Genomic DNA, 14,730 nt, shown 5'->3' on the forward strand with positions numbered 1-14,730 from the left:
ATATCCAACCTGTATGAATATTCCTATGTCCTTTCTCAAATCTTTCCCTCAATCCAACTCTCATTCCCAATCCACCTCCTTGATTATTCCTGATCTCACCTTCTCCCTGTTCTTCCTCCATGTCTCTGTCAACTCCTCCCTCACCTACAACCCAATATATATTACCTCTTGTCTTACTGTATACTTTCAGCTTTAAGATAGGGGATAGATATTGAGTGCATCATTAAAAGAATGCGTCTTAGAGCCATACAGACATTGGAGGTAAACCGTTAATAGTTTCGAAGTTAGGTCAGGAAATGTTTATGGATTTTAAACTAGGTTACAAAAGAATTTGGATATTGTTTTTAAGCCTAATTATTCCATTTAACTGAGATACCTAGCTACTTCATTACCTTGACTGGTCCGAATTTTATCATCATAAAGATGTCAAAAAATTAATCATGTTGCTGGAAAGTACGAAAAGCAAGAAACCTAGTGATTACATCAGTTTAAAAGAGTTTATGCTACATTTCAAGCATTTAATTTTCTAGTGAGTTTGTTTTAAAGGTTTATAACTTTCAAAAAAAAAATTTACCAGAACATTTTTGATTTTTCTCTAGAACTGCAGTTGAACTGCATGATGGGCTGTCTGGAGTTCAATTTCAGAGAAAATATAATTATTTAACACAGGTTGTACCTCCAGGGTCAGTCCATCAAAATCCTTTGGGTTGCTTTTACTTCACAAATCTAGCCCATTTAAAACTCTAAATGACTGACCAGTTTCACATTTCTAATTTCAGGAGCAGCTGAGAAAAGTTCAAAGCATGGTGCCGAGGACAAAACACAAAACATCATCACAGCTATGAAGGAAAGAATGAAAATCAGAGAGAGGAACAAACCAGAGATTTTTGAGCTGATCCAAGAGCAATTTCAAGTGTCTAAAGAAGATTATGCTCAGCATTTGAAAACAGCGAAGCAGAGTGTATTGGATGGGACTTCCAAATGGTCGGCAAAGATAAACATAACAGGTTAGATATCCATAGAATATTTTTCCTAAGCAACTACATTTACTACATAAAAATAAGCCATATCATTGAGAAAATCTCACTTATACCTGTTGTCCAGAATATATTTATGGTTTGGTATTTTTCAGACTTGACAGGTTAAATAAAACATGTGCATCTTACAACATTAATAATTGCATTGTCCCTGCTGGACCTTAATTGTGTATGCTCAATGCTGAGTAACCTCCATAAACTCCTTACGTTTATGGAAAAACTGGTGGAGTAAGTTAGGAAACTACTTTACCTCACATCAGAGTGATGAAGAAAAATTCTCCTTTTTATGTCAGATTGTAAGGGCCCGCTATAAAATGAGACCGATTTTTGCACAAATTGAAAGGATCTTTCTTAGAGAAGCCATAAAGATGACTTATGCGAGAAATGGGACAGTCAAATTAGCACATTAAGCGATGCTCTTCTCAAGTTGGGTTTAAGGCACGTTATTGGGGCAGATCAGAGGTGGCCTAACAGATAATCTAAATCATGCTGCAACTTGAGAATGTTTGATTGACACAATTTGCAAGAAATGAAAAGTGTTCCATTCCACAGCATTTTACAACACCATTATGGGACACAAAGTACAACATCTCATAAAATTCCCGAAATTTCCTCTCCCCTATAACCTTCAGTAAGAGGCATCAGAATAAAATGTGTATCACACGTAGAACTTCCCGTTTTACCCACTCTAGTTGGGCAAGAAAACTGCAGATTGTGATTCCATTTTAAATGGGTGGAAATTTGCAGTGCCTTAATTCTTTCTTCTTTCTTTGGGCCTCCTTATCTCGAGAGACAATGGATACGCGCCTGGAGGTGGTCAGTGGTTTGTGATGCAGCGCCTGGAGTGGCTATAAAGGCCAATTCTGGAGTGACAGGCTCTTCCACAGGTGCTGCAGAGAAATTTGTTTGTTGGGGCTGTTGCACAGTTGGCTCTCCCCTTGCGCCTCTGTCTTTTTTCCTGCCAACTACTAAGTCTCTTCGACTCGCCACAATTTAGCCCTGTCTTTATGGCTGCCCGCCAGCTCTGGCGAATGCTGGCAACTGACTCCCACGACTTGTGATCAATGTCACACGATTTCATGTCGCGTTTGCAGACGTCTTTATAACGGAGACATGGACGGCCGGTGGGTCTGATACCAGTGGCGAGCTCGCTGTACAATGTGTCTTTGGGGATCCTGCCATCTTCCATGCGGCTCACATGGCCAAGCCATCTCAAGCGCCGCTGACTCAGTAGTGTGTATAAGCTGGGGGTGTTGGCCGCTTCAAGGACTTCTGTGTTGGAGATATAGTCCTGCCACCTGATGCCAAGTATTCTCCGAAGGCAGCGAAGATGGAATGAATTGAGACGTCGCTCTTGGCTGGCATACGTTGTCCAGGCCTCGCTGCCGTAGAGCAAGGTACTGAGGACACAGGCCTGATACACTCGGACTTTTGTGTTCCGTGTCAGTGCGCCATTTTCCCACACTCTCTTGGCCAGTCTGGACATAGCAGTGGAAGCCTTACCCATGCGCTTGTTGATTTCTGCATCTAGAGACAGGTTACTGGTGATAGTTGAGCCTAGGTAGGTGAACTCTTGAACCACTTCCAGAGCGTGGTCGCCAATATTGATGGATGGAGCATTTCTGACATCCTGCCCCATGATGTTCGTTTTCTTGAGGCTGATGGTTAGGCCAAATTCATTGCAGGCAGACGCAAACCTGTCGATGAGACTCTGCAGGCATTCTTCAGTGTGAGATGTTAAAGCAGCATCGTCAGCAAAGAGGAGTTCTCTGATGAGGACTTTCCGTACTTTGGACTTCGCTCTTAGACGGGCAAGGTTGAACAACCTGCCCCCTGATCTTGTGTGGAGGAAAATTCCTTCTTCAGAGGATTTGAACGCATGTGAAAGCAGCAGGGAGAAGAAAATCCCAAAAAGTGTGGGTGCGAGAACACAGCCCTGTTTCACACCACTCAGGATAGGAAAGGGCTCTGATGAGGAGCCACCATGTTGAATTGTGCCTTTCATATTGTCATGGAATGAGGTGATGATACTTAGTAGCTTTGGTGGACATCCGATCTTTTCTAGTAGTCTGAAGAGACCACGTCTGCTGACGAGGTCAAAGGCTTTGGTGAGATCAATGAAAGCAATGTAGAGGGGCATCTGTTGTTCACGGCATTTCTCCTGTATCTGACGAAGGGAGAACAGCATGTCAATAGTCGATCTCTCTGCACGAAAGCCACACTGTGCCTCAGGGTAGACGCGCTCGGCCAGCTTCTGGAGCCTGTTCAGAGCGACTCGAGCAAAGACTTTCCCCACTATGCTGAGCAGGGAGATTCCACGGTAGTTGTTGCAGTCACCGCGGTCACCTTTGTTTTTATAGAGGGTGATGATGTTGGCATCGCGCATGTCCTGGGGTACTGCTCCCTCGTCCCAGCACAGGCATAGCAGTTCATGTAGTGCTGAGAGTATAGCAGGCTTGGCACTCTTGATTATTTCAGGGGTAATGCTGTCCTTCCCAGGGGCTTTTCCGCTGGCTAGGGAATCAATGGCATCACTGAGTTCCGATTTGGTTGGCTGTATGTCCAGCTCATCCATGACTGGTAGAGGCTGGGCTGCATTGAGGGCAGTCTCAGTGACAGCATTCTCCCTGGAGTACAGTTCTAGGTAGTGCTCAACCCAGCGGTCCATCTGTTTGCGTTGGTCAGTGATTATGTCCCCCGATTTAGATTTGAGGGGGGTGATCTTCTTGATGGTTGGCCCAAGAGCTCTCTTCATGCCATCATACATTCCTCTGATGTTTCCGGTGTCTGAGGCCAGCTGAATATGACTGCATAGGTGTTGCCAGTAGTTGTTTGCGCAACGCCTAGCTGTTCTTTGTGCAGTACTTCTGGCTGTGCCTTAATTACAACCATTATAACAGTTGCATGTATTATAATGATTTAAATACTGGAATCTATAGTATATTTAATGAAGCTTTTGCACGTTAGCCTGACACTGCACAAAACAGATGGGAATCCGGTAATATGAATCCCTGAATGACTTTCTGTGCCCTGCTTGCCCACACTGCACTGACCACTTCAGCAATGCATATCAATTTTGTCCTATAATGTATCTAACAAAAATTGCTTCTAGTCCAAATCCTTCGCAACATAGCTATCTGATTGTCTGTAAATGACATCATAGCTGTTTGTACATCCAAAACAATTTCCAACATGCAGAAGTGTATTTTAAGAAGTTCTTTGTCTTTTGGGAAATCTTACTTTTAGAGATTTAAAGAGCTAATCTTATTTTATGTTTGTAATGTCTGTAAACCTTCTCCTTCCAATACACTTTTTCCTTCCAATACACTTTTTCCTTCCACGTTCAAAGGCCGATGATATTCGGGTCCTGATGGATTGAGTTACTCTGTCAGATCTTGACATGAGGTACTATTGAACTGATTAAATCAGAGAAATGTATGATTGAGTAAATCGCCCAAAATGTTCTGATGAAGGTTTTATTTAATATCTTCCTCAGTCCAGAACCGAAGGCTGTTGCGTTTCAATAAATCTGTACAGCATCCAGAATGTTTGGGGTGCTTGGGAAACCAAATAATCCCCAAATCATATTACATGTTTACAGAAAAGTTCACATGAAAATTTCTGCCAATTTATGTTCCACTGTCATGGAGCTTAATATGAAACCAAAGGGAGTAACTGATGCAATTTCAGCTGGAGTTGATATGCCAGGTTTTAGAGTTGTCAGTTGGGTAGCCTAATGCTTATAAGGTGTATGAAGCTTAATTAGGTCCATGCTTTTTTACTTTTAATCATTCTTCAAGGGGTCCTCAGAACCCTGCTTTGTGTTTTGGGAGAAAATCAGATGTCAGTCCCAGTTTAACTGCAGCAGAATGTTCATTTTGAATATTTTGAGTTACCCTCCAAACAGATGCGTTTCCCTGAGGGTTTCCAGACCTGCCCAAAATTAGACCTGGCACAGCCTTCTAAACCATTGCAATAATGGACATTCAAGGCACCGGATTTGCTCAGAACATATGTTTCTTCCTCAACTGCTCAGTAATGCCAGTGCCATCTGCTTTGCAAGTCAAAGTTCTGCCTCTGTTCCATTCGACATCCATGTTGTAACAACAAACTTGCAGTTAAAATGAGAAAATAAGATCATTTCTATACACCTCTTCTGAAATTTTGTAACTCGCCTCAATCAAATGTGCTGCCTATATAATGGCTAAATGAATCACAAACCCTTCATCCTAGAAAGCCCTTTCGTGAAGCTGTTGATAACATGGGATACCATCTTTACAGATATCTCCTGCCCTGCTAAGTCAAAGTTACCAAAGTATTCAACATGGTCCAGTCTTAAAATTCTCCATCTTCTATATAGTGTTTCAACCTTCGCACTTCCTATTAACATTCCTTCACTGAAGAATCTGACTTACAGTCCCCGACTATCAAGTTTTATCCAAATCCAGCCTAGATGTCTCTCAACCTTGGCCTACTCTGTTCCCATTCATCTTGTTCAGATTCCCATATGATTTGGCATCCTTACCTCAGAGGGAAAATAACATTACCTGTTGTTCAGAGTGAATAATCAATTGCCTATAATTTTCAGCCTCTTACCTATCCAAGTAAGAAGTTAGTCCAAGGGCCTAGAGAAAGAAATCAATGTAAAAAAAATCCTTGCATACAAAAAAAGAACCATATGAGATGCAGTTGGATAATTACTTGCTTAGCGGGAGTGCTCAAATTCAATTTGACAAGTAAGATGTGACGTCCAAGCATGTCAAATCTCAGAAGGTTACTAGTGTATCTACAGATAATAGCTCACAATATCCCCTCAAAATTGGAATGAATAAATGACCGAGAGGATCATTTTAACCCCCGAAAGCAGATGGGTTTGGGTCAGGTGGATGGTTAAAATTTTTAATTTTTCATACTTGCACCCAACCCTTACCTTGCACTTGCCCCCTTACATTTTTAAACGGAGGTCGGATGGGGGCTGGCAACCGGTCTACTCTCAAGAGGTAGGCCGGTCATTGAAAGCCTTTAAGGAGGCTGTGTGCCTCCACTTTAACATGGTATGAAGTCTTGCCTCCGGGGCGAAAGTGGGACCCAAACCCGCGCCGGCGGACTGTGGGACTTTGGATGGTATTTACCGACAACAGCCTATTAAGAGGCTGCCGCCTGGACCGCCATCCACTTGAGGACGGCGGCCCGCCTCCCAGAACTGCCGGCCCAATCAGAGGGCAGGCAGCACTGCATCTGGGCAGCGACACTGTTTTATAGGTGGCCACTGCTGAGACTGCTGGACAAAGGAGAGGGAATCACCATGCCGAAGCACCCCTAAAGACGAGGTAAGTTTTTTTTTACTGTGCCGGGGCCAGGCAGGCAGCCCCCGGCACCTGGTGGGTTTGGCACCTTCCATTGGCAGGCCGTAGCCATGAAAGCAGCCATCGCTGCTGGGGGTGGGGTGGGGGGGCCTCTGTGGACCATGAGATGGCTATAAACGAGGGCCCCCACCCCAGGAACTCACTGGGAGGCCACCAGGATTTACCTGGTGGTCCCCCCACATGGCACCCCCTTCTGACGCTGGTAAAATACCAATGGGGGCAGGAGGTGGCTCTTAATCGGGCACTTGATTGACATAATTGGCTGCCTGGTGGGCGGCCGTGTGCTGAGGTTCCTGCCAAGCAGCGGGAAGGTGTCAGGCTCTGCTGCTGATGCTTCCATTGTCTTTTTACGAGCCCTACTGCCTCCCAGCATGTCTCCTATTAACATCTCTCAGGAACATTTAAAAGGCCTTCACGTACAATGAAATACTATGAAGTGAAACAGCCATTGTCTATCAGCAAACATAAAGCAGCAAACATGCTTCATGGGGTAAATTTACCGATGTTGAACTCGAAGAGAGTGCAGGTCGGAAGATTGATGTAAGTCTTGTATTTCTATCTTAAATCTAAGCTCCCTTTGAGTGGGAGTGTAGACCAATGAACTTAGCCTAATATTCATACAGACTTTTTGCTAGCAATAGTGAACAGTAGAAAAGATGCTGTTATACAATGTCATATTTAAATTTTTAACGTGTCTGATTGAAGTTATTTATTAAATATTCCAAGCTTTCCTTTGTGCATACAGTGCTTTGTGCTCAGGGTTTACAAGCAAAAGACAAGACAGGTTCGAGTGATCCATATGTCACAGTGCAAGTGGGGAAAACCAAAAGGAGGACAAAAACCATTTTTGGGAATCTCAATCCAATCTGGGATGAAAAATTTCACTTGTAAGTACTGGATTATAATTTCAGTTTTTGCAATGTGTTGTCATACCTTTATGAGAAAATCTTAGAATCTGTATTCATGTGATATTTTATTTACATATAATGAGTTTCATAAGGATGAATATATACATTTTTGCCCTCATTGAACATCCTTTATTTCCCAATTTTCTAATAAATTGTAAGAACTGACAAAAGTAAAAATAAGACGTGCTCAAGTTGTGTTACCAAGGCAATTTTTCTTAATCTTAACACCAAACACTTCAGGAGAATAGGAACTTGACTGATCTGGTGCAAAGTAAACAGTGTTAGCAATTTCCTGCCTGCTAATGTAAACAAAGGATAATATGTCTAAAAATTCCATATACTTCTATGTTTGACTTCTACCCGAGAGGTGCAAAATGAGTGGAGCAGCTGCACCACCTGTCCAAAGCTAGAAATGCGACACCTGTTAGTGAATCATGTGCACAAAACAGGCATCCCGCGACGGCTTATTGAATGCAGAAGGTGGAAAATCAGTGGCTGCCACCTTAAGCTAGATGGCAAAACAGGCCTGGGCGAGAAGTGGGTGAGCTGATCGCAAAGGGGCAGGGGTTGAGCAGATGCCAGCAGCAGGCTGCAGTCATTTTGTGGACCCAGTAGGAGTAACTCTTCCCCCTCACCAAAAAACAAATCTGGGCCATTTTTTTCTTGAGCGGCCACCAGTGTTCTCTTTCAGGACCAAATGCGAATGAGCAGCTCATCCAGGGTGCATACTCTTCCGATTTTAACCTGAAAATTGCAACTGAAACAGGCCAGCATGCTGCTCTATTTACAGCCCCTTCTTGGCCTTTGACCTTAATGGAGCAGCTAAGACCTTCCCACCCTTACCCATCCCTAGCCCTACTGCCGATTATCAACTGCCTGCTTCCTTTTTTTGGGATGAGAAATGGGCAGCCGGCTATTGGAAATTGCTTCCGTTTTGTCTGCATATTATTTAGAAGTGCTGCAGAAACAATTAAGATGTACCACTAGGCCCAATTCCTTGTTAATATCAGAAATTCAGTTCCTAGATCCAAGCTCATTAAGATAAGGATAAGTAGCTAGGAAATCCAAGTGTTATGATGCCCACAACTTATAAGGAATTATATTCAAATTCATTTTTGTCTCAGATTTAATATATGATGCCACATGGAACTCATGTTGAGTTGTGCTACTTTTACCAGGTCAAATAGTATTAATTGATTAAGAAAATATTCCACCAGCAGCCTGACCAGAGTAAGCAGCGGGTGAAAATCACGCAGTTCTTGGCTTACCACAGATCGAGAAATGACAAGTGTACAGAGTTGTACCTCTAACTCTGCTTTATTTTCCTAGCTCTACACATGAAAATAAAACATGGTTATCAGAGTAATCATCACAACACTTTTAAAGCAACAAGATCATAGCAGTAGTTGGGCTCAAGTTGACATCAGAGGGTTTTGTGTTACAGTCTTATCCTTACAGTTTAACACAGCACAGTTCAGGATACCAGGCCCAAGGATTGCACTGCAGTTGTCTTTTGTAACAACATAAACGATAACAGTTTTATGCTGTCTATTTAAGTATATTGCTTCCCCAGTCACCGATTCCATTCCTCTCTCTGGCCACTGTCTGAGGTTGCACCAGACTGTTCACAACCTTGGTGTCCTGTTTGACCCTGAACTGAGTTTCTGACCCAATATCATTACCTACTTCTACTTCCTCTAACTTCGCCTGTCTCCTCCTTTGCCTCAGCTCATCTGCTGTTGAAACACTCATCCATGCCTTGGTTACCTCCAGACTCGACTATTCCCATGCTGTCTTGGCTGACCTCTCACCCTTCTGCCCTTCGTAAACTTGAGCTCATCCAAATCTCTGCTGCCAATATCCTAACTCGCACCACATCTCTTTCACCCATCTGCTCTGCGCAGGCTGATCGGTATTGGCTCCCGGTCAGGCAAAGCCTTGATTTTAAAATTCTCATTCTTGTGTTCAAATCCTTCCATGGTGTTGCCCCTCCCTAACTCTAGCCCCACAACCCTGAAATCTCTCCACCTCTCCTCCTTTGTGACGTTCCTTAAAACCTTCCTATAACATTTCCTTATATTGAATAAAAGCAGAAAATGCTAGACATACTCAGCAGGTCAAGCAGAATCTGTGGAGAGAGAAACAGAGTTAATGGCTAGCATTTTACACCCCTAAAAGAGCGAGCTGGTGGCATGTGGAAGGCTGGGGGGACCCTTCCTGACCTGCTCCTGCCTCCATTGCAAATTTACGCAGGGTGGCGGAAGCAAGAAACAGCCCACCCACCCCAGGCCAATCAAGGCTGTTAAGTGGCCAATTAACTGCCACTTAAGGCCTCCGCCCACCGCCACGGGGATTTTAAGCTTGGCTGGCGGGCGGCTGAGGCCTCAGAAAGACCGCCAGGTGAAACTAGGTGGCCTTCTTGCGCACTGGTCGGGGGTCCTTCTGGTCGGACACCTTGTGCCCCATGGAGGGCTACCCCCGAAGCTCCAACTCCCCCCAACGCACAACATGCCCCCCAACCCCGCCCCCCCTTACTGACCTCCCTTGCCTCGCTGCGGCCCAACCAATTGTCCCCGGCGAGGCCCTAGAAACTTACCTTTTTTCCGGGGCCGTCCTTCTAAAGGCCTGCTTAGGTCGGGAAAAAGAACCCAACCCGTACCTGACTAATCCACAGCAGACCCGAGCCCAACCCGGCCCGAGTCCCTCCAATTTCGCCCCGAACCCGACCGAGCCCAACCCAACCCAACCATCCCATTACTTACCTTCGGACTCGGAACCTTCAGGACGCTGCAGCGCATGTGTGGTGATGTCATAGTGATGTCACCCGCTCACTGCGCAGACTCAGTTGCGTCCCGGACTCCCAGCTCAGGTAAGTTATTTTTATACTTACCAGCAGACCACTTACCGTGTGTGTCTGGACCCGGCCCAACCCGACCCGAGCCCGAAAGCCGGAACCGGAAGAAGGGCCCGACTCGACCCGAACTCGACACATGTCGTCGGGTCCCATCTGGTTCGGGTCGGTTAGCAGGCCTTTATGTCCTTCATCTTCATCCTGAATCTGGGTCTAGTCTCAGCAGTGGCCACCGCTCCTGATGGCGCTGCTGGGACTAAGAGCTGCCGGCCTGCTGATTGGCTGGCGTTCCATTAGACAGAACATCCTGCAAAATGAGGTGGAAGTCCCGCCCAAGACCAATTAAGGGCCAGGGGAGCGAAAATTCCAGTCTGAATCCCCAGGCTTGGTGGAGGCAGCCTTGCCACCGACTTTTCAGCTGGTGGACGGGCCCCCCACCCAATGAAATAATCCAGCCAATGTTTCAGGTAAATGACCTATCATCGGTACTGTGGCAAAATATTAGACATGTAACAGGTTTTAAGCAATTCCAGGAGCAGGGAAAGGTGGGGGAGAGAAGAAAAGGAAAGGTGTCTGATAGGGTGGAAGGCAGGGGAGATTAAAGAACGAAAGGGATGGATGGTGCAAGGAAAAAGAGGATGGTAATGGGATAAGTAAAGAAACAAAAGATGATTCTGGAGCTGGTGTAAATGGGAATAGCAGAATCCTCACTAACGGCTGCCATCCAAAACATGGCGTCTGAGGTAATGATCTGAAATTGTTGAACTCGGTGTTGAGTCCAGAAGGCTGTAAAGTGCCTAATGAAAAAAATTAGGTGCTGTTCCTCGAGCTTACATTGAGCTTCATTGCAACAGTGTAGAAGATTGAGGACAGAGAGGTCAGCGTGGTAGTGGGACGGTGATTTAAAATGACAGGTAACCAGAAGCTTGGGGGTCACGCTTGTGGACAGAACGCAGGTGTTTCGCAAAATGGTCACCCAATCCGTATTTGGTCTCCCAGTATCGCGTAGACCGCATTGTGAGCAGCGAATGCAATATGCTAAGTTGAAAGAAGTACAAATAAATTGCTGTTTCACCTGGAAGGAGTGTTTGGGGCCCTGGACAGTAGGAAGGGAGGAGACAAAAGGGCAGGTGCTACATTCTTTAATTCTCCCCCTCCACCCAGAGCTGTGGGTGTCAGAGGGCCATCCTGGAGAGGGGGTCCCTCTCCACAATGATGACTTGGCAGCTGTGCCCACACCTACTTTTACCATTTTCTGAAGTCTTCAGAAGGTGCCTCCATCTGGAGCTGCTCTTGTGATCTCTCATCTACATTGGCAGCGCCCACCTCTCCCGGTGAGACTGCTGGCCGCCTACATCCTTGAGCACTCCGATCGTCCCTCTCACCTACGGAGCCTGCCCAACAACGTTAATTGGAATAAGTTGAGAAGATTTTGCCCAGGGTCTCTTCCAAATACGGATCTTGCTCCATCTTCCTTGTCTCATAGTATGAAAAATCTTGTTTTATTTTCTGTTGTTTTTCCTCCTCTGGAAAGAGTGGAATAAAGCTATGACTTTTTTAACTACCTGAATGTCAAAGCAATCAAATAATTGTTTTATCAAGATGAGAATATATCCTCTTGCAGCTCACTGAACATAAGTTCTCAATCATTGATGTATCTAATGCAATGAAGGTCTGTTGAGGCTGAGTCCCTATTGAATATTCATTGTAAATTACTTCAGTGGTTTATTTGGTATGCGCAGTAGGAAGTAAAGAAGCTGCAGACTTTTTTATGGCTTCATTTGCTATTTGTTTATTACCTTGGTTGACTCAGATTTTTCTATCATAAAAATTCCCAAACATCAAATAAAATATAGTTTTAATATTGTCCTATCTTGTTGAATTCTTTCCTACCTTTACTATAAGTTACAACACAATACAGTTTCTTAATTCCTGGCCTAAATTTGATGGTACATGTGCTGAGATTAATAGCTATGGCAACATAGCTGGAATCAGCATCAATGTAGGTCAACAGAAGATGTTAGTCTGGGTTGTGCTGTATTTGTATATTGGCAGAATCAGTTATTTTAAATTCCAAACCTCTAAATCTCTGCTTAGCAGTTGCTCCAAATGTAATCAGCAACCAGTTTAAGTGCTGCTGAAAGCAGTGTTTGTTTGTAGATAAAAGACAAAGCATCTCAACACCATTTCCACATCATGTACATAACATACGGGCGGCACAGTGGCGCAGTGGTTAGCACCGCAGCCTCACAGCTCCAGCGACCCGGGTTCAATTCTGGGTACTGCCTGTGCGGAGTTTGCAAGTTCTCCCTGTGACTGTGTGGGTTTCCGCCGGGTGCTCCGGTTTCCTCCCACAGACAAAGACTTGCAGGTTGATAGGTAAATTGGCCATTGTAAATTGCCCCTAGTATAGGTAGGGGAAGGTGGGGATGTGGTACGAATATGGGATTAATGTAGGATTAGTATAAATGGGTGGTTGATGGTCGGCACAGACTTGGTGGGCCGAAGGGCCTGTTTCAGTGCTGTATCTCTAAATAAAAAAAAATAACATCATTTCTTCTACATGTTTCAACCCCAGAAACGCACGTCATCTGCAAAATGTGTAAACATCAGGCATTATAACTCTCTAAACTCTTCCCTGTCCCTAACACCCCTTACAACCAATGCACAGAGGGCATTGGAGACAGGAAAAATGAGCCTCATACACTTTTTGTGGAGATATTAATTAATTTATGTGCAACATGTACATTGATCCATTTGCAGCATTGAGGTTTTATATTTAAATCTTTGTCTATGTGATTCTGTCTGTGTGCCTGATTAACACGAATTAAACATTTTACAACAAGCTTTACTAACGACTCAGTAGGTAATTGTAATATGTGGTGTGGTGCTGGGCCAGACAGAAGGGGAAAGTCTCAGTTCCCATCCCTGTTACAGTGGGGCTTTCCACTGGCCTCAGGACCCCTGGCCTGAAAAGGAAAAAAAAAATCAGGATTTCCATCCTTGTATGTTATTTAGTGACTCCTGGGTTGCAGTGTAATGTTGTGCTGTGTTCTTAAGTCTTCATGTCTTTAAATGCAGGCTTTAAATTTGGATTCAACACAAACACTTTTTATTGTCTTACTTATCTACATTGCATGATCTCAGGTCTAGGTCGTGTGTGTCTGTGTGTGCTTGTGTGCTCTCTTTGCAAGCCATATGTTGGGCTGGATTTTGTGTTGGAGGCAGGGCTCCCAGTGCTGGGTCAAAAAGGCGGGGGGAGCCCCGCCCCGGCCTTTTCACACATCCCCCACCCTCAGAGCGGTCCTCCGGTCTTTTAACCTCTAAGTTTCACGAGCCAGGATCCCCGTCCCTTTAAAGACCGGAAGTAAGATCCCAATGGCAGCAGGAAGAGTCCCTTACTTGGCTGTTAATAGGCCACTTATGGGCCTCAATTGGCTTCTGGGTGGGAAGGTCATTGTCGGCCTATCCCGCCCCCAGGAAGATTGTTTGGTGACGGGGAGATGATGGGCCCTCTACCCACTGCCACCCAACGCCATAACCCCCCCGCCTTGCGACCCCGCCTCAGGTAGCCACATAAAATCCAGACCTTTGAGTGTGTCTTTCAAAATAGTGTCTCATTTATATATATAATGATGTCATCAGTGGCCTGATCTCTTAAAAGTACGGTTTCTTCAAAGTGAAGTTACCACTACACTATATTACATTTCTCTTTAAATTTAAAGTTTCCCCCTTTTTGAAAATTAACAATTACTCTCCAGCTACTTAATAATGCAAAGTTACATCGAACAAAACTCGGTCGGACTGAAGTTGGACTATCTTAAGGGAAAACCATGTTTAACTAACTTGCTGGAGTTTTTTGAGGGGGTAAGGTAACAGAGAGGGTTGATGAGGGCACTGCAGTTGATGTGGTGTACATGGATTTCCAAAAGGTGTTTGATACAGTGCAGCACAACAGACTTGTGAGCAAAGTTATAGCTCATGGAATAAAAAGGACAGTAGCAACATGGATACAGAATTGGCTGAGTGACAGGAAACAAAGAGTAGTGGTTAATGGATGTTTTTCGAGCTGGAGAAAGGTTTGTAGTGGAGTTCTCAGGGGTCAGTGTTGGGACTCTTGTTTTTCTTGATATATATTAATGACCTAGACCTTGGTGTACAGGGCACAATTTCAAAGTTTGCAGATGATATGAAATTTGGAAGCATTGTGAACAGTGAGGAAGATAGTGCAGAACTTCAGAAGGACATAGACAAGTTGGTGGAATGGGTGGACAGGTGGCAGATGAAGTTCAATGCAGAGAAATGTAAAGTGACTCATTTTGGTAGGAAGAACATGGAGAGACAATATAAAATAAAGGGTACAATTCTAAAGGGTGTGCAGGAGCACAGGGATCTGGGTATTCATGTATATAAGTCATTGAAGGTGGCAGGACAGGTTGAGAGAGCGATTAATAAAGTATACAGTATCCTGGGCTTTGTTAATAGGGTCATAGAATACAGACATAGAGATAGACACATGGCAGTATAATATCATAGCTATTACCAGATAGACATGTGGCAGTAGATAT

At 44.4% G+C, this 14,730-nt stretch overlaps 1 protein-coding gene across 14 annotated transcripts in view; it reads left to right on the forward strand.

The window, feature by feature from the left end:
- Window positions 1–14,730, forward strand: part of LOC137352421 (protein unc-13 homolog C-like) — a 612,014-nt gene that overhangs the window by 362,872 nt on the left and 234,412 nt on the right. For all 14 annotated transcript variants that reach the window (XM_068017812.1, XM_068017814.1, XM_068017821.1 and 11 more), the window contains 2 exons: window positions 780–1,007; window positions 7,149–7,290. In XM_068017812.1, coding sequence (XP_067873913.1) covers window positions 780–1,007; window positions 7,149–7,290 — 370 coding nt within the window. The remainder of the gene's footprint in view (window positions 1–779; window positions 1,008–7,148; window positions 7,291–14,730) is intronic.

Source organism: Heterodontus francisci, chromosome 38, assembly GCF_036365525.1.
Source record: "Heterodontus francisci isolate sHetFra1 chromosome 38, sHetFra1.hap1, whole genome shotgun sequence".
Taxonomy (NCBI): Eukaryota; Metazoa; Chordata; class Chondrichthyes; order Heterodontiformes; family Heterodontidae; genus Heterodontus; species Heterodontus francisci.